Source organism: Orbicella franksi, chromosome 8 (genome assembly GCF_964199315.1).
Source record: "Orbicella franksi chromosome 8, jaOrbFran1.1, whole genome shotgun sequence".
Classification (NCBI taxonomy): Eukaryota; Metazoa; Cnidaria; class Anthozoa; order Scleractinia; family Merulinidae; genus Orbicella; species Orbicella franksi.
Genome location: NC_138152.1, coordinates 6,934,550 through 6,961,067, shown reverse-complemented (window position 1 = coordinate 6,961,067; position 26,518 = coordinate 6,934,550). Strand labels below are relative to the sequence as shown.

General features: G+C 37.2%; 1 protein-coding gene across 1 annotated transcript; it reads left to right on the top strand.

Moving 5' to 3' along the window:
• Positions 1-1,969: 1,969 nt before the first annotated feature.
• On the top strand, positions 1,970-25,663 carry LOC145494443 (PAS domain-containing serine/threonine-protein kinase-like). The gene is made up of 19 exons (XM_081473917.1): positions 1,970-2,465; positions 4,639-4,903; positions 5,244-5,401; positions 8,408-8,617; positions 9,527-9,667; positions 10,467-10,598; positions 11,628-11,900; positions 12,575-12,779; positions 13,567-14,097; positions 14,795-15,105; positions 15,726-15,881; positions 16,891-17,040; positions 18,166-18,291; positions 18,795-18,929; positions 19,655-19,711; positions 20,658-20,800; positions 21,029-21,162; positions 22,199-22,330; positions 22,684-25,663. The coding sequence occupies exons 1-19, from the start codon at positions 2,157-2,159 to the stop codon at positions 22,869-22,871; spliced, it is 3,756 nt and encodes a 1,251-aa protein (XP_081330043.1). The 5' UTR covers positions 1,970-2,156; the 3' UTR covers positions 22,872-25,663.
• Positions 25,664-26,518: the final 855 nt, after the last annotated feature.

Below are 26,518 nucleotides of genomic sequence, written 5' to 3'. Positions count from 1 at the left end.
AGATTTGTTGCTTGGCTATAGGCTGAAGCAAACTATCTTAGGGGTATGGAAACGCAACCCATGACATGCCTGACACAGGCTTTTAGCCAGGATTTAACCGGAAAAGTGGGCATCCAAAATGTGCTACAGGATCTGCTCAAATGAACCATTTATAGAGCAACATGTGAAAAATGAAAGTAATTTTCTTTAAAAAGTGGACATCCACAGGATCTAGGGTCCCCCGACTTCCATTTGGCCTCTTTACTAAATAACTAATTGCCTGAAATTACCTCACATGTAGGATAGATTATATTGTAAAACCTGGTGATACATGGTGTGACGTCATAGGCCGTTCTGTACCGTAGATCCCCCAGCGGTATTTCTAAAGCAACAATCCAGAACCAAACCGCAAGGCTTTGCTAAAAAAATTTCGGCAATCAAAAGAGGAAGCTGCGCATCTGAAATAGTCTGATTATCATTGACGTATCTATTCAACTCGCGCACGCAATCGATAAAATAAGTTGCGCTCACAGATACTATCTGTTTATACTAATTTTCGACGATTTTCGCTGACATTTTTTGCGAAATATTTAATGTGCAGCCTGGATAGCGTTGAAAACGCGGAAATCTAGATATCGCTTGAAAACATCAGGTAAGTGGTTTGCAAAGGTCAGTATAATGTAATAATAGCTCGTTTGTAATGTTACGTACTTTCGTTTTTTGTCGTGGTCGCCAGTTCGCGTTCATTTGCGGAATGAAACGTTGGTCCGCTGTAAATGATCTCAAGTTTCATCATCAAGAATCAGATAATCGATTAAATAATAATTATTTTTAAAACTCAGATTGGTAAACTAATTTAGGTTAACATCGTCGAAATCCTAAGTACAGATAACCATGATAATTAAACAGTGTTTAATGCTGTTCGCGAAAACAAAACCAACAAAATCAGAAATCATCGAAGAAATAACTGTCTTGTAATGAAAAATGGATTGTGGTACTCATATACGTTATTTTGTGAAGAAATTCAAATTGATTTCACGATTTTTCAAACTGGGCCTACTGGATCAGTTTTTTTGAGGCTAACTTCGTGCTGCAGGCGGTACTATTGTAAATGATTACAAAAAGACGAGTGGCAACTTGAATATGCTTAAATTTAAACATTTTCTCTCCTCTATAAAACATAGATTATATACAGAATTAGAGTGCAATCGAGGGGTGATGTTTCTTTTTCTTCAGAGCTGAATTACAGAGCCTAGAAAATGAGGTGAACTATTCAGTTTTTTAAAGGAAACGATCAAAGATCATGTGTTTTTGAATAATGGTTTATAACAAAACACACCCTCTGTTCTTTTGATTACTGGGATAATTGATGTTTGTTTATCCCATCTCGCAAGCCAGAATTAAATCATCTTTAAGTTAAATTTTGCGCTCAATGTTCAGTTTCTGACTTCGAAAATCAAGCAGTGTGTGGCCAAGTTCATACTAGCGGCATAACGACATAATCGCTTATGTCAGTAATATGAACATCGACTTTAACACATAAGGAAAAGATCAGTTTTTTCTTTATGTCGTTATGTTCATGCTGTTATGTTGCTACAAGAGATTATAATATATGTTGGTATGTCAGGATGTTCAGTTCACAATATGTCGTTAGTGGGAACAAGGCCTGTGTCTTGTGGATGAAATTTAGATTTCTGTTTTTAACTATTGATTTGTGTTGTGTACATTTTGATTGTTTTCTGTTGTGCATAGTACATTGTTCGCTGTATGCATAAAGCGTTAGACACATTATTTCTAGTTCAAATAGATCTTTAATTGCTTATACTTTGTCGAATTTTGGGTGAATACAATTCTCGAAGGCCATTTAGGCGGCAAACTATTTGATATCAGCCGTGCACGCAATGGCATGGTGAGTTCAGATATTTTAGTGAGACTCTACGATTAATAACATCACAGAAAAATCAATAAACATCGGTCCAAATAAGTTAAGCATTGTTTAAATTATTCATTGTGAAAGACTCGGTTGAAAAATGGTCACAGACGACTTTACTAACTTGGTTTTCTGCGATAGATTTTGAGCTTTTCAGGCTGTAACCTTGATACAGTCAAATCCAGACAAAAGAATCTGAAAAAGATGAAAAGTGTCTGTCTGGTTAAAAAAGAGGGATGGATAATATATGTTGCTATGTCAGGATGTTATTCGACATAACATATATTATAATATAATATTTTTATCATTTTCAAAGTACACCGACAGCCAGGGGAGAGTTCGCTTGAAAAAGTCGGAGATAATCGGAACTCACTCGGGTTATCCGACTACTTCCGATGATTTAGGCGCGCAGAATGATTTGAAAAGATCAAACATGGCGACGACTTCAAAATCTCCTTTGCCTCCGCGGCCACAAAGCGTCCCTCTACTGCGGAAAACCATGTCTCCTGATCCGTCAAACGTGAAGGCTTCGCCTACTAGAGCTAAGACACCATTGGTATGACAATTCTTTAATTCTTAGTGTGATTTTAGCTTGCAGGACTTTCATGATTCATTTGTCGTTGTGGGCCGGCAGAGTGTGTTTATGCCAGCGGAACAATACATGCTTACATCGGTTTCAAAATGCTTTAAAATCATCCCGATAAATCAGGAGGACGATGCTTTGTCAGGATTTTGAAATTTCCTCTAACAGAACAGTAGTTTCAAGGACATATGCTTATCGCTAAAGTGCCTTTGTAACCAGCTTACCTTTTAACAACCGACGCACTTTCTCATAGTAACGTTCAGTTTAAGTTGTAAGCGTTATTTTTAAAATCTGTATGCATAATTACTGCCGTTGCACCTGTGCATTTTGAAATCGAATTAAATCGAGCAAGATAACCCATTCTGAAAAGCGCTTTTGTAAGCTTTGACTTTTAATACGAACGTCAACTCTGTAAGTTCGATCGATTGCAGTGAACTATCGATAAATGGGAGAAATCGACATGGTACATTGAAGAAAACATTCCTTTTGGCTTACGCATATCTTAATTGTCAGCTAGGATTACAGCTTCTAAAATATGAATAAGCGAAATAGAATATATATTGCGAATGTTGCCTTTTATTTTCTAAATTTTTGGAAGTCTGTACAATGTTGACATTTGTGCCCATGAAAAGATCGATGTTTTTGTTGTGAGTTCAGCACTAAACTTTCCTCATGATTAACGACTACGTGACATCCGGAAAGTTCAAGAATATTTTATTATTTATCTCTTTGTGCCTCACAGATGCAGTACACAGGAGAGAAACAGAACTTTCCTGTACTTCAACATTGGCCAGATTTTCAGAATTCACATAACCTTGGCATCTGAAGCCGCAAAGGCAAAATTTCTCATTTCAGTCCGGTTATTTTGTTTCTAGTTTTAGTTAATCGCTTTCGATTACACATGCAAATAAGATGACCTACCACTGAAAGCATATTTTTAGATTGTCCTGATCTAATACATGTATATAGTGGAAACATTACTTGTCCATATTGTGTATTGTACAAGCCTTTAAAATGTGTGTTCAATTTATTTCAAACTAGGGAACTGAAAGTTCTTGAAGGTCCTCATTATTGGCCATTTTCATAAATTTAGATCTAATTTTTCTGTTTTTTGTTAGAAAACACCGTGAGACTGTACATGTGCATGGTAAAAGCTTTTTTGTCTCTTCAAAAGGAAACATAGAACCTATGTGAGCTGTGTTGACTGGCAAATCAAAATAAGCAAGTGGTATTCAGTTCTTTTACTCAAAGTGTTTTCTAGCTCAAATTCAGAACTTTTTACGTTGCTAGAAATGATGCATGCGCGGACGTTTGGAAGAACATGGAAAAGCTGTGAAAACTAACCTATCGCTTGTGTTTCAACAGTATCACTCATTCTCCTAACATTCCATGCATGTTTCTATGGTGCAGTATAAATATCAACAGCTTTCTTTTTAAAATTTTCTTAATTTCAAGAAAAGAGTGTGATTGGATGGAGAGTTAAATTTGTGAGAGCACACCAGCAGCCATTTCTGCAGAGTACAGTGGAAATCAACATCAGGGCCATATTGAAATGGTCACGTGATCATTATGGCTTTGGTTGCGCATGGATCTTATTGCTTTAATGCCAAATTTAATCCTGATTTTTTTCTTAATTGTATTAAAATTTAACCTACGCTTGTACTACCTATTCAATGATTGAACTACAGTATGAACCCGAGTTTTCTGGGAGCGAATTCCCAATAAGGTATAACCAAGTTGACTGTTGTTCATAGAAAACGTGAGCCAGTAGTCTTGTAATGTTTTAGTAGATACTCTTAAGGATTACAGCACATAACTTTCAATTTTGTGTATTTTTAAGCTTTAAATTAATTCAGAATGATTTTCACTTTCAAGAGCAGGGTGCATGCAGTCATTATCTACCAGCTAAATCATCTAATTGATAGAAAATGATGAGAGAACCAAATTGAATATACGATTCGCAGATTTCTAATAGAACACAGCTGAGTGGCTACTAATCAGTTGTTTAGTAGGCTTTACACTGTAAGCTCTGACAAGACCTTTCGTCTCTTTTATCCCTGGAAAATATTTGTCAAATCTGTCTATGGTATGGTAGACTACCGTAGTTACTTAATTTACTAAAACATATCTTTGTATTTTTTTTCAGAATAAATTACTTGGCAAGTCGCTGAATTTGAAGTCAGGTCCTGTTGCAGGGTCATTCTTGTTTGGGACCCCATCTTATCCCTCCCCTCTTGATCGTATCAGACCAACCAAAAAGGACCGAGCTGCAGAGCTTGGCCTTAGCACTGCACTACAAGATTCCTTGGATCTGAATGCTACATTCCCTAAAGCATACAAGCCAAAAGCAAAGTTAGATGAACACAACATGGACGTTTTCAAACCTAACAGGAATCTGGATCAGATATCAAGTGAGTTCAAAAATAAATTCATTCATCAATGGATCTTTCAAATGTTCACTTTCAGTCAAAAGAACATTTTTCACGTCTTTGTGCTGTTCCAGAAAATAGCCTACATGTACCCCCTCACAGAAGGTGTCTTGGTTTGAACCTGACCCCACCCCTCTTCCAGTTCAGCTTTATACTTTCCTTTGAAAGTGTTGGCATGTAAGACCAGCTACCCCCTTGGAACTTCCAGTGGCCTTCCGTGGGCTAGGTTTGAATATTTTATGGAAAAGCACATTTCAGTTCCGACTGTTTGCTGTTTTTTTAAATTGTTAAATTTATTTTTATATATTGTTTTATTTCACAGGTGATTCATTGCACAGCTTCAGTTATTCCCCTGGCCATTGCCGAGGCTCCTTTCTGCCGACTCCCGCTGATCCACGATTGTCATCTTCGTGGCAGTTTTACAACTTTGTTGGTGGAGCTGGAACAGGAGCTGTCTTTCCGACCACTGTCAGAAATCCTGTATGTACCTTGATACCTCATTTGCTAGGTGAAACCTTCATGAGAGCGTGATATGAAAGTTGAAAAAAAATTGGACATTGTTGGTTTTTTTAATAGCCATCTGAAAACATAAAATATCACTTCTGGTTAGGTCAGAAACCGTGGAGGGTGAGGATGTAGACTTACATTCTTGTTTTGACGTCACAGCACGACTATTCCCAGATGCTAACCCCCCGTGGTTTCTGACCTAGCTGGAAGGATAATTTCACGCTTTCAGATGGCTAAAATGTGGTGAAAAAATGACGACATCCAATTTTTTTGCGATTACCATATCATGATCTCATGTAGATTACTGTACGTCAAGCAAATAAAAAAATATCTGTTATACATATTTTAAGGTGATGTTTCAATTCTAACCGCTGATGCTTGTGGTTGGCCGATATCAATGAAAGCAAAAAGTGCTCTCACAGTTCCTCTCTGGGACTATTTAAATGTTTACCAGCAAATTGTTGGGGCAATGTGACAGAATATCTCTCAGGGTGGGGGAGTACCCTATAATGGACTAGCATCACATCCAGGCGAGGGAGAAATACTCCTAGCTGTTTCATGCTACAGAAAGTGGGGTTGAACACTTATTAACTGCTACTGAAACAAAATTTTTGTATATGAGATTTTTGCTTAGTAATAAAGTTTCAACCTTGCCTGGAAACACTGCAGACTTTTTTTCACATACGGTAAGTGAAAACTGCTTTTTCAGCAGTTTGAAGTTGGCTGGTTAAGCCCAAAATTGGAGGCCATCTTGGCGCAGCCAAAACGGTGTAGTGACGTCATTGGTTGTATTCCTCTCATGCCGAGCTGAAAATTTAGAGTGATTATGGGAGAAGAGAATACTGTTCGAAGCCCCTCCAAAAACACATCTTAAGGACATCTCAGAGCTGTAAAGCAGATAATAACAGTAGCCTTAGACATGAAGAGGTGGAGAGTCGATCCTGGGGCTTTTCAGTCTGTTTAATTGGATATTTCCAGGATATTTTATGTAAGCAAGCAAATGAGTGCGAGTTCTTAAATCGCAAAATGGTCAGGACACTTGGTCAAATGGCCAGCACTCAATTAAACAATATCTACACTCATAAAGTAAAAAAGACATGAAAACAAGAGAAAGCGGCTTTTGAAAATATTTTCTGGAGTGCTGTGGCACAAATCACAGCAACAACGCTTTGAGTTTTTTAGTTGCTTCGCTTTGTCGAGGAAACCGTACGCTTTGTGAGTTTCACTGCAGAAGAGATTGTGCTACAGTGACCTTTAGTCGAGTTGTATCTGCTACATCCTACAAGGTATCACAACAGCAACAATTTAAGAAACCCTCTTCTTTTATATGGAGGGAGCAAATTTAAAACTACAAAGGTAAACTAAGCTGCCATGACCCTACAGGTATGTTTTCAGGAAATGAGAGAAAGCGTGACAATGTCTGCGGTGAAAGTTCATATATGCAAATTTAGTTCAGATTCTGTTTAATAAACCTTCGAAAGGACTGTAAACTAGTGACGTTTTAACGAATTGCTTTTAAATGAAGATCAGAGATATAAGTATGTGCTATAGAACTCAAAATAATCCATTGGCTGTGAAATAGTGCAATTGAGAGATACGTGTAAAAGAGACCGAAGCGAAATTCCCACTTTGTTTACACTGATACGTAAGCAGCGATAAAGCAAACCCTGCTGTGGATCATGATTTTCAAAGATATTCTTTGTCTACCACAACAACTCTCACTTATTAGTATCATAAAAAGATGCCATCTGTGTGCAAAGAAGTACCCAACTCAAAGCTTGAGGACCGTTAATAACTTCGTGATTGTGTGGATGGCTGATGCACTTAGCCGCTTACCGCTTTTAAGGCAGTAAAGTTGCCAAGGATATATTCGAACCTTGTCAATCGACCTGTGATAAACGTGAGAATCCAAATTTCAGAACCAGGCTGAAAACAGATGACGATATATCGTGTTTAGGCTTCAGGACGTGATATAAAAGTTGCCACACTCATCTTCGAAGTCTCCAATCGAGTACTCAAGATGCTCGAAAAGTATACTGAGCTGTTGAAATCTGTAGCATTCATTTTGGTGAATCTACACTCTTTGGCACCCTCCAACATTTATGATGTGTATTTCCTGTCAAGGCTGGACAGAAATTACAAGGTAGAAAACTGTTAGGTATCGACAATATGAATTATAAACTTGAATAAATCAAGAGAAAACAAGAGAGAATCTATAACGGTTCCTACGTGAATACAACCAGTGACGTCATGAGGTCCTTTACATGTAACTCGATTCCAGTGTCCGGACACAGTTTTGCTCCAAAAAGTCGATTTCGGCAGTTACCAAAAGCACTTTCCATTAGGATTTGACAGAAATAAAGTTCACCATTATTTTAAGCATGTTTGAAACTATAGATTGGGCTAATAAAAGAGAGTACGAAAATTTCGTTTCAGTAGTGCTTTAACTAATAAGCCAGTTGGACTTTTTTACTCTCACATAGAATAAAATTTAGATGATTTTAACAATGCTTGCATACTAAATCTGCCCTTGCCTATCTTCATTAGCCCTCTGAAATTACTCGTTTTAAAAGTGAGCTACTTGAAACCCTGAATGGGGCTGTCATTAAGTTTGTTTCATTTGTAGCCTTGATCTTCACATGTGTAACAAACTTGTTACTTTGTGGGCGAATTGTATCAACAACAGGCAAGTTAACCCGTAGTATCAAGGACCCATCATGCACACCCAGCCATAATAAGCCCTGCTAAATTTGAGAAGTAGTCATGTACAGTGTATTTACAGTGTAAATTAGAAGATGGTAGCAATATCATTTATTAAATTTTATTATAATCATTATGTTTCTATCCAACCCTCTATTATTCTTTACTTTTTCATAACACTAAGGTACAAACAGTTTGAAAGTAACAGCTTGTAAAGGTCCTCTTTTAAAACATGCATTTGCATTTTGTATTGTTTCAACCTATTTTTTTGTTTTACAGAACAAAGCAATTGTCGCAATCAATGCTAGAACATCAGAAATTTTGACAGCTAATGACATGGCAGCCGAACTGTTTGGCTACTCCACGCAACAGCTTATCGGTATCAAAATGTCGCAGCTTTTTGCCGACGTGCACAAAGAGAAACAAGAAGCCCTTGTTGAGCAGCATATTGAAGCTAGTGGCGCAGTAGTCATGGTCAATGGGAAAGTGGTAAGTGTTTGATGGAATGCAGTCTTTGATTATTTCATGATTTGATTTCAAAGTGATAATTTTCATCTTTGCCAGTTCAAGTCCAGTGGCATTTTATAAAGCTACATGTACCAGTATATTATTTATGCCATAGAGCACTTTTTCTGTGTTTACATAGCCTAATCTAAACACCAGGAGGGTCGGGAGAATTCGAGACAGTTATGCATAACTTTTGAGAATTCTCCCAGTGCCCCAAGTGTTTAGATGAGGCTATGTAAACATGGAAAAAATGCTCTATTGCTTTTATAAAATAATTCTCAAAACTACGTGTAAATCTGAAATGTCACAACCATGTTTACATACTCTCATCCAAACACACGTATCGACCAATGAGAGTGCACATAGTAGCTCAGTTATTTCATAAAACATTATATTATAAATAGCTACATGTACATGTAGAGTGACGATAGAATCAAAAAAGAAAAAGACGTTGGAATTGGAGTTTGAGTACATAATCTAATGATTGAAATATTTTTACTTTTATTCTTGAATACCAGTGAAGAAGTACATGTATTATAGTGATGGACCTGAAGATTTCCTTCCATAAGTTGTAAATCTGTTTTTGGTATTTCCCTTGACCTGTGTATAAGGCTTGGGCCTACACGTGACAGGTTCTTGCAAGTAGCTAAGAGAGAAGACGAAACCTGGCAGCTTTTGGCAGCCTTTAACTGAGAATGCTCAGGGTACTGAGAATCTGAAAAAGAGGAGCGGATCTTTCAGTTTTAGTGCTGTACAAGCTCTCTTAAACTAACACTGATTTGCTGCTGTCTTAATGTAAAAGGCATGCTTTTTAGTCAGTGTAGAGTTTCTTTCAACAAGCCATATGTTTTATTGCCTCATGTCAATGCTTCTAATTTTATTATGTTGTAGTTGGAAGCTGTTGATAGCTGTGGAATAGTCTTCCCTGTCTCTGTTTGGATGAAGAAACTGACTTGGGAAGAGGAGCCACGGTGCATTGCTGTCATGGAACCTGTAGAGAGGAAAACAGCCATGGTTCTTTTTGATGCAGAGGTATAATTATAGAAGGCAATGGCAACCATCATGTAAATTCACTCACAACAGTCATAAGGGCTGGTGGCAGATTTTGTAATCCATTAGTCCAGTATAAAAGTGTTTAAACTGTACAAGTTTAATGCTATTAATTGCTTGGATCATGTGTACTTAAGGCATCTCTGGTCGGGTGTCGATTGATACCCTTAATCAATACTCCATTGACAACTTAGTCGGCACTGGAATGACATCTTGATCAATACTTGATCAACACTTGACTGACATCTCAGTTGACATTCAGTCAAGAGTCGACTGATTTTCATAGACATGCCATAGAGTGTCGATGGATATGTATGAGTTGGTCTACACTCTGCAAACTGTTGAGCAAGTGTCGATTGAGATTGAGTGGCAGTCGATTGAGCGGCAGTCTAGTGTTGACCTGGTATCACTCTTAGAAAAATGTTGATGGAGATGTTGCTCGAGAGTTGATCAAGAGTCGATTGAGGGTGTTGATGAACACTTGACCATGGCTGCCTTTACATGTATATGCATGATCCAGTTACTTTACCTATGAATAATCTTTGATTGGTTCAAACAGTAATGTCTGTGGTTATCATTGGTAGATGTCAAATGTTAGTTTCTTTTTTTTTCAAGTTTCATTGACTGTAATTATTTAAAATTATAAAAAGATTGATGGTAGTGAAAAATTAAATTTAAGTTTTTAGTTTTAAGATTTTGAACTTCAGAGTTTGTATGCTATTGCAATGTGCAGTACATGCAAATCTACCACTTAAAGTCATTCAGAATAACTTCCTTCCAGGGGATCATAGTGGACTGTGACCAAGAACTTTCGTCTCTGTATGGTTACCATGTTCCTTCAGATGTGGTTGGAGTCAATGTAACAAAACTGATCCCTGCTCTACAGCTGCCATCAGGCACAAATATGAACAAGGTTTGTGGTAGATAATATAAGTCTGTGACTTGAAGTTGAGGCCAAAGCCTGGTTGTTGCCTTGTTGGATGAATTTTCAGTGGGAATATGGATCATGTGTACTAAAGGCATCTTCGGACAAGTCTAGATCGATACCCTTGATCAAACCTTGATCGAACCTTGATCGACACCTCTGTCAACACTTGATTGATACTCTGTCAACACTCTATCGACATCTTGATTGACAGTTGGTCGACAGTTGACTAATTTTCACAGCCACACCATCGAGTGTCGATCTATACATGTATATGAGTTGGTTGACACTCTGCCAACTATTGACCGACAGTCGATCAAGTTTTGATCGAGTGTCAATGGAGATGTCGATCAACTGTTAATCTAGCATCGACCGAGTATTGATTGAGATGTTGATTGAGTGTTGATTGTGGGCTGATCAAGGGTGTCAATCAACACTTGACTAGGATGCCTTTAATACATATGATCCAGACTATGTTTACTGAGAAAGTCGCCAATTCTAAAGCTATGTACAAAGTGATAGCTACTACTGTTTGGTGTACAATTATGATATTAGTAGTAATAATCAATCAAATATTTTTGCACCCACATGATTGGACTAGATGCATCACATGACTAAATATGCCCCAGCTAAACCTGGGGAATATCTGAGGATATTCTCCAAATTTTAAGATTCCATGTGTTACAAAAAATATATGAAGGATAATAGACATAATAGCTTCCATGTTACAAATATGCTCAGATATTTGTTCCTGGGCATTACATGTATCTGTTCCTCAAACCTCACAGTTTTCCTCAAGCTTTGCTCTCAGAAAACTTTTTGCTTCTTGGAACAAATAATTTCTGCAAACAATATATCTGGAGATAATTTATTTAAAAGTCAAATGGAGAATATTGTTTATATAATGTACTTGTTTTCATTTATGTTATTTGAGGCCTGTTAAAAATGGTCTTGTTATTAACAGTAGGTTTTTGTAGGTTCATGAATGAATTTTTTTCTCCATTTTTTTTCTTAAAGCATGTCAAGAAACAAAGAGCTACAGGGAGAACAAAAGATGGTGCAACATTTCCTCTTAGCATCACACTAAAACCCAAGTACGGAAAGGATCTGAAGAAGCTTGATCGTGACAAAGACTTTGCTGATGATCAACTGTTCTACAAGGGAATGGTATGGGTGTTTGCCAACATCAGTGGACTGGTAACATTCACAGCTGATGGCATCATCCATTCCTGTAATCATAATTTCTCACTGATGCTCTTTGGCTATCATGAGAACGAGCTTGTTGGAAAGGTAAAATTTAAAAATTTAGTTTTGGTTTCCAACTCCTTAAACCAGTTTCATTCCTATTTCCTAGTGTTTCACAGTGAAAAGTAAAATCAAATTAAACCATTTCACTTTATATATTGAAGATTTGAGACTGCCAATATTCAGCCACTGGGCTATACAAAATAAGCACTGTTATCATTTGATTTATTTTTTCTTCCTTTTCATTGGCTGAGAGCCCACCAAATGACCTGCAAATAACTGCCGACAAATAATGTTCTGCTCATGTGTAGTGCCAGTAAAATGTGTTTTGCTGTAAATAATATTCTGCTCATACATAATTGTGACAATGCTCCTGGGTGAAATAATAATTATTATAGTAGATCGCTTCCCTGAGCTGTCAGAGTGATTTGCATCTGAAAATAAACTTGATGATTAAATGATAAAACAATAATTGAACTAGGTTATTGCAAAATATAATGATTTGTCATTGTGTCCCAGATCAATGATTTGCCTCAACCTTTGGCTTTAGCAAATAATTGATCTCCTTGTCACTGACAAATCAGAAACTTGTCCAATAATTGTTAATTAAATATTACGAGTCATATTTTGAATAATTCCAAAATTCCAATATTATTGCTTCCTATGCAGCTAACAAATTAGGTTGTTTACTTTGACACTCACTCATATTTCCATCTCAGCATATGACTGATCTCATTCCAAACTTCTACGACGACATGGACGACATAGATGATAACAGTATGCCTCTTCCACCATTTGACGATGAGGATGATGAGTTTGATGATGACTATGACGATGGCTTGCTGGACAATGATCGGAAGAGCACTGTAATCTACTCACGTGAACTGGATTCAAAATCAAGTAGCTACAGTGGAGGAAGTTCAGGTAAATTAGTTTCGAACATTAGATTATTTTCATCGGTAGCCTGGGCCAGTGACTTTTGCCTTTTAACTATTCTATGTCTTTTAAGTTCTTACTTGGTTAAATGGGATAATACAACGACGACAACAATGGAATAATCAAAGTGAAACCTTATAACTCTGTACGTCTCTGCAACTTTAGCATGAAGTGAGGTTAAGTCTGCATTGGGCCAAGTGGTCCATACAACCAAAGGTTATCCTGGTTTCCATAGCATTAAGCATCTAAGAGTATTTCTACTCCCCTCAGTTGGGATGCTAGTCCATTGTAGGGTTACTCCTGACCATCCCTCCCATTGGTACACCTGGGTGAAGAGAGGGACTGTGAGGATATAGTGTCTTGCCCAAGAACACAACCAGGGCTTGAACCTAGACTGCTTGATCCAGAGTCCAATGCACTAGCTTTTAGGCAACTGGACCTCCACAGCTTTAACTTTCAAAGGACTTATTCTCCAGCTCTTGAAAAGGAGCAAAAAGGAGCTTCCAGCCCTTCTGAATGTCCTTCACAGGCACAAACGCATTGTTGCAGTTGCCCATTTATGTGTATGTACGTGGATGGAGGAGGAGGGCACAGGAGACTTATAGATTTTGTTGACCTTTAGTTCTTCGAGCTTGAGGTCTAGTGTTTTAACATGCAAATCTAAGATTGTGGATCTGTCGGTAGAAATTTACAATCACGTTGTATGCTCAGCGGAACACAGATAATTATCTTTTTAAAAGGTAGTAATGATGTAATTTGAATCCCTTTTCCCCAGATGGGAAAAATCTGGATGACTCCATTACAAGTTCTCTCAGCACCAGTATGGGTCTAAGCAGCTCCCATTCCACAGTAGAGAGTATCACATGTAAAACAAACAGACCTGGTTCCAGAGATGTACAGTCGCCACCGATGAACAGCACATTTCTTGACAAAGAAAGTATGGTCGCAAACTTTGGTGACAGCAAAGTACATGTAGGTAACAGTCTTGATGAATCCAGATTTCCATCCCTCGAGTCTGGTTCATTTACTTTAGTAACAAATGCTGAGGACAGTGGGATTGATGACAGGAGTGCAAGCCTGGAAAAGGTGCGGTTAGAGATTGAAGAAGAAAGACATGTTCAACATGTTGGACCTGTTGCTGTATCATCACCAGCTGATGGCGCATCTACGCCACTAACAGAATGTCAAGTTCAAGACAAAGAATCTTTAGCAGGCTCCTTCTCAAGTTGTCAAAATGAAAAGGAAATTTGCAATAAGGAAAATGAAATAGATGATGAGCTGAAACCACCTGAAAACAATAGTGAAGGTATTTATAGCCTCTAGTCATGGATTGAGCTTGCATAAAGTAACCTCTTCAAAAGCAATTCCAGTCTAAAGTTCATCTCACTACTGGGTTTTCTTTAATTTTCTCTTAAATTTTCCCCTATGGATTTAAACAAATTATATTAAACAAATAATGTTAGGTGCCTAATGAGATTGCATGGCTACCAAGTCCAAAGGCATTGGCACTACTATTTTGTGAGTGTTAACTGAAGGTAAAATCTCAAAAACTGACATGATTTGTATATATTTATTAACATGTAGAAAGAGGTTGCTGGAAAGCGAGCAATAAGCCATTTCTGAGTTGCCTTTTACATCTGTGTCCAAACAAGTCTTGGTGCGAAACCATTCATATAAAAATAAGTTCCGCCTACTGATTCATTTTCATGAAAATCAAACTCATTTTCGTATGAAAGGTTTTGCATGAAGACTCGTTTTGAAACAGGGTCACAAGGTAACTCAGAAATGGCCTATTGAAATCTTCAATAACATTCATATGGTACCCTCTACTTTTGTTTCAACTACTGTTGAAAGCACAAGGTCTGTCCTGGTTGACTGGCAAAAGCAATAGAGTTACACTGTTGGAGAAGTTTGCCATAGAGTATAAAGTTATCTGTTCAGTACATTTGTTAATTGCGCACAATATGTACATGTGCATGTAGTGACATTTTGTTATTTTACAGTACAACAGTCTTCAAGTCCTCAGTCATCAGCAAACACGAGTGAAACATATTCACTTCCGAGTACTAATGAAAACCGCTCATCTGTCGATACATCACTGGCAGAGTCACATAGCCAAAATGACTCACCAAAGAGATTGCCGACTCCACCAGATGATGGTGAGTTCAAACTAGAAGGTTTGACATCGACGCCAAACATGGTGACAAGCTTACAGTGCACAGATGTTCCATCACCCTTTCAACCTGTGTGTGAAGGAAGCTTTGTTGGTAGAGCTAAGCACAAAGATGGATCACCTCTGGGAATTATCTTTCAGGTTCAATGAACAGTTTTATTAAATAAAATAAATTATACATAATTTATATGCAGTGGAACCCTGTTAATCTGGCTCCCAGTGGGCCACAAAAATCTGGCTGTATCAATGGGGTGGTCATATTAAAAGGCTGGGGTTCTTTAAATGCAAAAATGACGGACCGAGCTTCTGTTCAGGCCAGAATAAAGTGGCTGTAATAACAAGGTGGCTGTATCATCAGGTTGGCTGTAAGGTGGGGTTCCACGGTACATCCAATTGGCTAGCTGGAAAACACTTGATTTTAAACCTAATTTTACGGTTGTGTATTGTGATTCAGTTATATTATGGTTAAGTAGTTGTAATAATTATGTTTAAAAGCAAAGTTGAGAAGTTTATTTCAAATTAAGTTTGTTTTGAATTTATTTATGAGTCAAAGTGTTTGTGAAAACTCTTTTCATTTAGTAAGCTATGAATTAATTATCAAGAAATCCCAGAATTGTTTGGTTGCTAATATTGGAGTTATTCACACATTTTGTTCACAAGTTAATTACCCTCAGAGCTAAATCAGCAATCTAGCACCTTTTTTGTGCATAAGAATTTGATTAGGAACCATTGTTGGTGCTCTTTTTGATTCTTGTCAACAGATTAAGAAAATAGAATTAAATGATGGGCGTGTCCTATATTGTGCGTGGATATCACGTGACCCTGAGGAGGAAGCAGAAGGTGGACGATCAACAAGCAGTTTTGCTTTAGCAGCAAGCTTTAACAGCACAGAGTTCTCAGTGGCCAGTATAGCAGAGGTAAGTGGACAGGCAACCTCCTATAGCAAACAAAAGCTGGATCATGTGTTCTAAAGGCATCTGTGGTCAAGTGTCATTCAACCCTTGATCACTACTTGATCAATACTAGATCGACACCTCGGTTGACATGCGATCGACACTCGATCAACATCTCAGTTGGCAGTGTTGAAAGTTGACTAATTTTTGCAGATGTGCTATTGAGTGTTGATCGATACATATGTGTATGAGTTGGTCGGCACGGCTGACTGTCGGCTGACTTTCGATTGAGTGTCAATCGAGATGTTGATAGAGTGTTGATTGAGTGTCAACTGAGTGTCAATCGACACATAACTGCGGATGCCTTTACAGGGCAGGAAAAAAACAGGTCAGATTGCCCAGGGCAAGTAAATTTTGCTCCTGGGTCAGTGAAAATGGAAGTTTGGTGGTCTGGTTGGCAAGTGAAATTAGCCACAGTAGTCTTGTTGGTTCATTTTTTTCTGATCAAAAACTTAAGACTGAAAGATGAACAAATCAATGAATTGAAAGCATGGACTAATTTAAAATCCAAGCATACAGTTTTGATTGCATTTGTCCTCTGGTGTAGTCTATCTCTGACTTAGCTAGTTAATGATGTAGTTGATAAGGTATGAACATTGCATGCCTATTGGGCAAGTAATATTTTAGTGGGGAAAACTGAAAACTGAAATGTACTGGCCTACTGGGCAAATGAATTTCAAATTTTTTTTCCCTGCCTTGCTTTACTACACATGATCCCAAAAGCCTATAATTGAAATTTGAGAACACAAGAAAAAGGAAGAAAACAAGAGTTGCAAGAAAATGTTTTCTGCATTTCTCAAGTGTTTTTATTAGCATTACCAGCTTGTTTAATGGTGTAACTGTAATACATGTTTTAAACTCCTTTTTGCATTACAAAAACATATGTACATGTAGCTGTCAATAGCTACATGAAACTGAGCATTCTTAAGAGCATTTGTTCAATGAAAATGAAGGATGCAATCTTTACTCACAGCTCAGCCATCATTTGAATGAGAGTAGTGTTAGAGAAGAACCATCACCTGGGCGTGGCCGGTATGACGAGAGGTACATCACCCTGCAGTCTATAGGAAAAGGTGCATTTGGATTTGTTAAAGTGGGTCAGAGGAGATCGGATGGAGTTAAGGTAACATTCTGTTTTGTTGCTATTGTTGTTATGTTAATTTGTATTTCATGAAATTCAAAATACTATTGTTGGAGGTGAAACTGTCACTTGTTAGTATGCTTTACATAGATCTACATGTGATGCGGACACCTCACTATTACATGTACATCATCTTTGTATCACTGGAATAGACAATTAAAACAAACTGATCAAATACTGGGTGAATGTTCTTAAACAAACTTTACGTATTTTTTGCACTACTTAACTGAATAGTTACATGATTCTACAGTGTCCGTTATTATTGGGTAAATCTTGTATCCATAACAGAAACCAAAATTACCTCAACAGGGTCCGAAACTGCGCTTTCCTGGTCGCCAATGCGACTGAAAATTTTGCACTGGCAACCAGAATTTCACAACTGGTCGCCACGATAATTACACTAACAATAACTTTGATTTTCAGCCAAATCGATTAAAATAAAATTCAAAGCCGCCCGCCAATTGGTCCCTTCCTTTTTACCTTTCCGCTGCTTTTGAAGTATAAAACCGATTTTCCTGTTATTATAAATCTACCACAACATCTCACAGTGACGACCAGTGCGAAGCTTCATTGCCATATTTTTTCAGCGGTTTCCCATAACATACATATTGCGGGTGCAAGACACCATGTGCGTTCTTTCGCCATGAATATTTATCCAGGCGATGTGGTGTCCAAAGATATTCTGAAATCTTTCCGCAATTTATTACAAGGTGGAGACGGAACATTGCGAAGAAATTAGATGAAGATTTAGATATTCTCTGGGTGTCAAAAGGTGGAAATGTAGATCTGTCAAAGTGGTCAAAAGATGATTTCAGCACTGGTTTGATTCCTGATTACATCGATTGCAAATGTTTTGCCGGCAAGCCCGTGGCGACCAAAAATTTTGGTTTGTGTTTCGCTGCAAAGTAAAAATTTTATTGCCACTTTTCGGCGACCACATTTCTCCATTTGGCGACTGGAAAAAAAATTTCAGTCGCCAGTTGGCGCCTGCCGAAAAAAGTTAATTTCGGACCCTGCTCAAGTGTTGGACAGTTCAATGCAAAGATCTGATTTGCAGAGGAAGGGACTGATTTATGCAAGCCTCCTTTCTTTTACTTTTATTTCCAGGTTATTGTCAAGTTCATTAGAAAAGCAAAAATACTGGCTGACTGTTGGATTGATGATCCTGTGTTGGGCTCAATTCCTTTGGAGATTGCTCTGCTGGCAAAGCTCAAACACCCAAATATTGTCAAGGTAAATCTCATCTTTACATTCTCCCTATGTCAAATCAATGGATGGCGCAGAAGAGAAACTTAATATGAGATTAAGATGGTTTCCAGTCAACATTTGAGCAGTAGTGGCAAAAATAAAGTTACCCAAAAACCTTATAGTATGATAACATTTTGAATACAGTCAAGAAGAGCTTATCAAGACTTAGGTTTAGGCTCAATACCCTTGATCGACATCTCCATCAGTACTCGATCGTCATCCTGATCGATACTCGGTGGACAATCTATCGACACTTGATCAACAGTTGGTTGATAGTCGACCGAGTGTCGACCGAGTGTCGACTGAGATGTCGATGGAGTGTTGATTGAGTGTCAACTGAGGTGTCTATGGAGTATTGATTGAGTATCGATCAAGGGTCAATCAAGGGTATCGATCAACACTTGACCGCAGATGCCTTTAGTACACAAGATCCGCTTGTAGAAATTTACAGATCAATTTGATCCATTTGTTGTTTGTCTTTATCATAGATGGTAGAGGCTTTTGAAAATGAAGAGTTCTTCCAAATGGTTATGGAGAAGCATGGAAGTGGGATGGATCTGTTTGAATTTATTGACAGGCAGCCAGCAACAGATGAAGCTCTCTGTAGTTACTTATTTAGACAGGTGAAGCAACTTTTTTTTTTCCTGAACACATGTATTTGTGCAGTGTGAAAGGTACAATTTGTTATCAATCAATCCTCATCATTCACGATTGTGCATACTTTTTAAGGTTGCCACCAAAGAATGCCACAGGCAGCTGTCTTTCACCAACTGTGTTACTCCAACCCTGCTCTGTCATGTCCTGTTTCACTGCACATCTCCATGTCTCCTTCGGTCAGCCCCTTCACCTCTTGACTTACCAGTTCCAAGGAGTCCATCAAATTACAACTCTTCAAACATTAAATGTCAATAAAACTAATATTGTTTTTGTCTCATGGATATCCCCTCCCTCTTGTACTTGATACACTTGATGTACATTTTAACTTGTTGCTAAACATGTTTTAAATCTAAATTAAGCTACAATGGGTGACAAAAAGAGTTGAGACACTTTTAGAAAATTACACTTTTCGATAGGTAACAGGTGTTATTCTATTTCATTTGCACCTAGCATTAATTCTCTGATACCCCCCGGCCCTCCAATTCAATGCTGTGTAGGTGCTGTGGTCTGTGCAGTCTTTAGGGGAAAAGTGGGAGAGGAAAATGTTTCCAAGATGCTCAAAAATGGAATTTTACTGTGAAGTGAACAATACTTCTGTTGCTCATTGTAGTTTCAGCTGGGTCAATAAAAAAAAATTGTCATGTCAGACCGTCAGGAGTTAAAATTTTGATATTATTTTGTTCTGTCATAGGTTGTTTCTGCTGTATCTTTCCTTCATAGCAGAAGCATTGTTCATCGTGACGTGAAGGTGAGAGAGAAACAGACAAAGTGATAAATAACTGGCATCTTGTCAACATTACATTTGACGTAGGGAATTTTGAGTGGCAATGTGTTTGATCTTTATTAGCAATAGGCCGTTCTATGTCACATGCCAGAGTTTTGAACAGTGTCATGCTGTCAGTTGTCAAAAGAATAGTCATGTGTAGTCTGCATTCATGGTTCAAGTAAAACAGTACCTGTACTGGTGAAAATCTTCTTACAGTAGTCACCTCTTTACAGTTGTCCACTTTTTGGAACCAGGGCAGTCATCAAATTTTGAGTCACCTGTGGCCTTGTTCTCCACACCAGTAGCAAACTTGTTACTTTGTGGGTGAATTCTATCAACAACAGACAATTTCACCTGCAGCATCAGAGTAAAATCAAGCATACTCAGCTGTAACAGGTGTGACAGGTTACAGCCCTCAATGAAAGCCTTAACAACTACTAGGATATTTTATTGCAACCTTATGCTGGTTTCTGGAGGTACGGTGACCTGATGGCTAGTGCACTTGACTCCGGATCTAGCGGTCTGGATACAAGCCCTGTCCTGGTAGGGGATTGTGTTTGTGGGTATGTTACTCTCCCAGGTGTACGGGTACAGGCAAATTTAATGCTGGGTGTAACCCTGTGATGGACTAGCATCCCATCCGGGGGGAGTAGAAATACTCCTAGTCACTTCATGCTGCAGAAACCGGGATAAGCTCTGGCCTGATGGGCCACTTGGCTTGTATGCAGACTTCAACATTACCTTACCTTTCCTATGTGTATCTGTACTGTCTTGTTACTGTGAACCTTGGTACAATGGTGACCACTGAACAATGACCAGTTAATTGTACCTCTAGTCTTGGAAGCCACCGTACAGAGCTTCAGGACAACTGCAGTTATGTGATGTACATCATGTCATTCTGATATATGTGGCATGATTGACATTACAGGATGAGAATATCATTTTGAATGACAAATTTCACATCAAGCTGATTGACTTTGGATCAGCGGCATACATGGAGGAAGGAAAAAAGTTTTCTACATTCTGTGGTACAATGGAGTACTGTTCACCAGAAGTCTTGATGGGAAATAAGTGAGTTTAACTTACTGAAATCTGTGTTTAGCAGTTTAGCCTTGATTTCTCTGCAGGTTTTTTCACTCTTGGTTTCATCTTTAATCATCTTTTCGTCTTTCATCTTTTTTTATTGTGATACATGGCAGCAAAAAACGCAGTCATTAGTTAGGTTTTGAACTTCAGGTCGCGTGTTATTGAAAAGCATGGCTTAATTAGAATGTCTTAGACTTTTTCTGTATTTTGCAGATATGCGGGGCCACAGTTAGAACTGTGGTCAATGGGTGTCACGTTGTATACTCTCGTGTTTGGTGAGAATCCATTCTATGATGTCGAGGAGACCATCAGAGCTGAACTCCACCCCCCGTTTGGTGTTTCACATGGTAAGAATTGTTTGAGGATACACTGAACCACACCTTCCTCACTGATCTCTGATTAAGGATTCTGCGCAAAATTACGGAATAAAATGATGCTTAATTTTGATATGGAGTTGACTTTGAAACAGAAATCTAATAACTTTAAGTGTGATTGGGTGCTTTTTTGCCCTCAGCCTCTTTCCTTTAATGTATACTTTTTGATCTTTTTGTTTTAAAAAAGTGTTTATTAGAAAATAAATATTGTGTGAAAGAATTCTGGGATTATGCATACTTATAAATTTTTTTCACATTTTACTATCAGTGAAATAGTTATTAGCATGCAACCCAGACTTACTTTGGCCATGTAAGACATTTGCAGACTGCAGACTGCATTTAGGCCTAAATAGTGCTCAGGTTAGCATGAATATCACTCAGGTAACTACTGTAGCCTGAATAGCACTCAGGTTAATGTGTTTATGGTTACATGTAGCTCTCACTAATGGAAATGTAGTCTGTAGTCTGGGGTCTGCAAATGTCATACATGTACACCATTACTTTGGGCACAACACACTTCTCTGATATGAACACTTACAAGTGGAAGAGAAACAAGTGCTTGACAGGCTCAGCAACAAAATATTATAAATAAATGTTACTAGAGTCCTGTTTAAATGACTCCTGTTGGCCGAGCTCTTTATTTTTATTGTCAAACTAATAGTTGTGCATAATAATATTAAGCTCCATAGAGCTGTTTTGACTTGAATGTTGAAAGTAATTTACATTTGCTCAGGGTTTGCATTACTATGCTACATGATTGGCTTAGAAAAAAACTCATGCCATTTTGTCATTCAGTCAGAAGTAAAACCAAAACCAATCCTGACTTGCTCGCAGGCATTTTCCCACACTTTGCATTTGTTTCATGTACTTGCTTGGAGTTTTGATTGGTTCACTGGAGTGTCCATGTCCTTTGTGATTGACTATTCAAGAGTGGTTTTGGTTTTACAAATTGAAAACTGCTCTAAGCTACATCATTGTCAGGTGATTCAACTGTTGTTGTTTTTATTAGACCTCATGTTTATTATCTGTTGGCTGTTGCACCCTGATCCTCGGTGGCGAGCCACCATCACAGACGTTGAAGAAAACGACTGGATTAACCAGCCTGTGGACATCACCAAGTACTCGTTTGATGCTGTGTTGGGTCAGTTTTAGTTATTTTTGGTAATCTAAAATCTGGTTTCTTTTAATAAGTTATAAATATTTATTATTATCTGTTCAGGCAAGTGATGAGTGAAAAGATTGTGTGTGTTCGTACGTGAGCCTTGAGACTTCTACTAATTCTCTTTGTGGGATGTCTGCATTTGTTAGCAGGTCATATTTTAACAGTAACAGTAACTTTATTAATACATATTTGGATTGCAAGCCTTAGTAGCTCACAGCTAGCAAAGCTATTCTGGGCAAGCTTCTATTACTTTAACAGTTTATCTATTGGATGTAACTGTAACACCTTAAGGACACATTTTATTAACTTTTATGTGGAACTGCATTTTTCAGGTGACCAACTAGATGGCTCACAGCACCATTTACAAGTTTCTGCAGGTGAATTGAACAACAGCCAGAGCGATGCAGACATCACTCAAGATGAAGTCATAGATCATGGTCACCAAGATGACCTTCAGTTATCAGCACTACAGGAGTATCTCAGCATGATTGACAATGACAGCAGTGAGGGTGAAACGTAACATAATCAATATGCTCAATTAAATGAGAACGTCATTGATCAGTGCGATTAATAATGACAGCGATGTGTCAGCTCTTTCTTGTACAGAGTCAGAAAAACTAGTCACTAATAATCACAGATATCAGCTGAAACGTGTGTGAGTCTCTTTCAGGCTGTTTCACTCATCCTTGGTTTTAGTTGCAGATTCAAAAAAAATGGAGCATGTGACGATAAATTTGATGATCAAAATCTTAAGGAATTTCCTTGTGGTGTACTCTTTCCTGCAAATTCTTTTCAGAGAAGTTGTTGAGTAGTACCAATTTTTTGTAGTTGCAGTTATCTCCATTTATAGTTCACAGGTCAAATTTATGCACCAAAGAATATGAAACTGCCAAATCGCTAAAATGTAATATTTATTAAAACCAATGGTTCCTGAAACAACAGAAAAAAAATAACAAGTCATGAAAAGAGAAATCTGTGATCAATATTAATTTTTGTTGGACATGACTACTAATTTTATGCAATGCCATCAAACAGTGGTTACTGCTCTTAACACAGAATTATTCTGTTTAATTGTCACCAACTGATTTCATTATTATTTGGCAACAAGAAGGTTTTTTTTTAATTATTATCATTATTAAGTAATCTTAAACATCAAAATTTTCAGTCCAATAAATTTCCAGGGTGCTTAAGACTGTATAGAGAATATAATATTGTACAAAATGTTTAATTTTCTGTTGTATGGTATATTTTTACTTTTTGAAGTTTTTTAAAGAAATGTTCAATACTACTTAAAATTTCAGTCAACTGTTACTTCAATTTTTGTTAAATTTTAAACTTTCTCAATTTTAATGCATGTACTTCTGACTGGTTTTTGGTACTTTTAAGTTGGTATTGCCAATGATAATGTTCATGGCTCTAGGTAATTCGTTTTTTTTTTCTGTTGTGACATTGTTTCACTTACAAGTTTCTGTATTTAAGACATTTTAGCTGCGTTAGTTAAAATGTTATTTAAATTATTTGATGTGGTAACCAAGTTGCAACACATCATGGTCCAATGGGCTAATAACCCTGAGTGGATTGTTATACTCATAAAATGTACAATTTTTGTCTTTTCATAAAATTTTAGACCAGTTACTTCTGCTTACTTGTACAGTTATGCTCTTGGTGTGTAAGCAACAACCAATGACAAGCTTGGTAAAATTACATGAAACATATCAGTTATTGATGAATAATACTCTCTAGAGTGGGTAGAGTCAAACCAGGATCAATTCCACCCATCCCACATGGGATCCCAGTGTGGGATGCATGAGAGCTTTGGCATGGGAGTAAAAGACAGTCCCACACGGAACTCTCCCTCCCCCCCCCCCCCAACTGTGGGAATGGCACATTCTGCCGCAGACCAGGTGCGGAAACCGTTCACCCCACATGGGATCACAAGCGGAATTCACACACCATATGGAATTAGAGGTGGAATAAGTGGGATTTCATTATTTTTTTTTCTGTGCTATTTCTTTCTTTTTTTCCCACATAGCTAGCCAATAAACCAAAAGAAACATTTGGTCTATTGCACAAAATAAAAACTCTTTCACCATACTATTTTAGAGGTGGTGTTAATTAAGAAGTCACTAAATTGTCTATTTCCTTTGTTTGATAAGAATCTTTACATGTATGTCATTTTATCATACCCAATTCCATATGGGTTTCTTTTGTTTTACTTTGAGCAACAAATTTGTGCTCCCAATGGTTTCATAACTATAAACAGACATACTTTCACTTGTCTCTCAAAATTGACAATAGGTTTACTTCAGGTAGCTTAAAATATCTCAGTTTTGTTCTGTGCAAAGGCTAAACCCTGGCTAAAGACTTACCTGGGCCTAAGACAACTGACTACTGGCTGTACTTTAGTGTTATAAATATATGAGACAAGACAGTCAGTGTGAGGTCTGTTTATAATAATATTATTATATTAAATAGTTCTCCCAATGTATGGTTCTATAAAAATGTAGATAAGGTCAGACTGCATATATGTACAGGAGTTCCTGCAGTGTTGGAGTATAACATAATTGAGACAAGAGTGATCTGTGTGTATGTTACTCTACTTTTAAGCTGAATGTGAAATGTCACCAAAAAATATAATTAAAAACCAACAAGCAATGCTTGAGTAGCTTGCAAAGTTGTCTTTTGAATGGTAACGTGATGAGGTTACATTTCTGTTTGAACCACCTTGCACGGCCTAACAAGCAGTACAAAAATGAATGTGCTGCTTTCTATCTTTCAAATGGTAACACGCTACACTGTTGGGTGTTATTGCAAACTTTTATTAAGGATGCAATGTGTTTCAATAAATGTTAGCTGGGACTCTCGCTGTATACTCAAGGGCACATTTCATCAGAAAACCAAGAGAACAACTTTTCCTTCATGGTGTAATGTATTTTAATGTTTAGTAAATTATTTTAGGATCCTAACATAATTCCAACTTTATGTGATGATCAAGGTCACAAAATAATTTATTGACAAAAATAAAAATAATGCATACAGACTTGTCTATGTGTGGTAGTCTTTTTAGCACTGACCAAAAAGAATACTTTAAAACATACAATGGCATTTAAATCTCTGGTGTTATAATTTCACTTTCCCTGACTTTTCCCTCCTGACTTTTCCCTGACCTTGAAAACTTTTTTTCCTTTGCCCATTTCCTGACCCATGGCAACCCTGCTATTATTGAAGATCTTCTCCCTTCAGGGACAGTAAAGGTGAAAATTATGTTTTATGTTAGTCTACGTACTAAACAATATAATATATATATATATATATATATATATATATATATTTTTTTTTTTTTCTATTAAATTTTTAACGTTTTAACTTTTTTTACCGTCAGAAGTTGTCCGTCCTTGCTTTATCAAACGTTTTTATATCTATCTATCTATCTATCTATCTATCTATCTATCTATCTATCTATCTATCTATCTATCTATCTATGTATGTATGTATGTATGTATGTATATATATATATAGGCAATTGTGGAAAACGAGGACGGACAACTTCGAGCAAAAAAAATATATATATACAGTAAAAAATCTAAGAAATCTAAAAAAAGGTTTAAAAATTTAATAAAAATATTAAATTTTTAAACCTTTTTTTAGATTTCTTAGATTTTTTACTGTATATATATATATTTTTTTCGCTCGAAGTTGTCCGTCCTCGTTTTCCACAATTGCCTACAAATTTCATTACTCGAGGTTTGGACTACGAATCCTTTTGGATCCTTCTGGCGCGTGGCATCCCTGTTGGCTCGAAGCATCTTAACTTTTTATTATATATATATATATATATATATATATATATATATATATATATATATATACTTCTTGAACTTGAACAGAATAAATTTATAGAGCGCTCGACTCTGAGAGGAGCAGTGTAGATAATAAACAATGGTAGCAAGACTTCAATTCATCGTTTTATTGCGACAACGCTGTTTCGTATGGTCAAAGGATGAGTGTGGTCATCCTTTGACCATACGAAACAGCGTTGTCGCAATAAAACGATGAATTGAAGTCTTGCTACCATTGTTTATTATCTACATATATATATATATATATATATATATATATATATATATATATATATCTATATATATATCTCTATATATATATATATAT

Excerpts from the sequence above, each read along its gene's own strand:
- LOC145494443 (XM_081473917.1), top strand. The coding sequence starts at position 2,157 with ATGTTGCTATGTCAGGATGTTATTCGACATAACATATATTATAATATA. Across the intron at positions 2,466-4,638 it reads CTAGAGCTAAGACACCATTG|AATAAATTACTTGGCAAGTC; the intron begins GTATGACAATTC and ends ATTTTTTTTCAG. Across the intron at positions 11,901-12,574 it reads AGAACGAGCTTGTTGGAAAG|CATATGACTGATCTCATTCC; the intron begins GTAAAATTTAAA and ends TTTCCATCTCAG.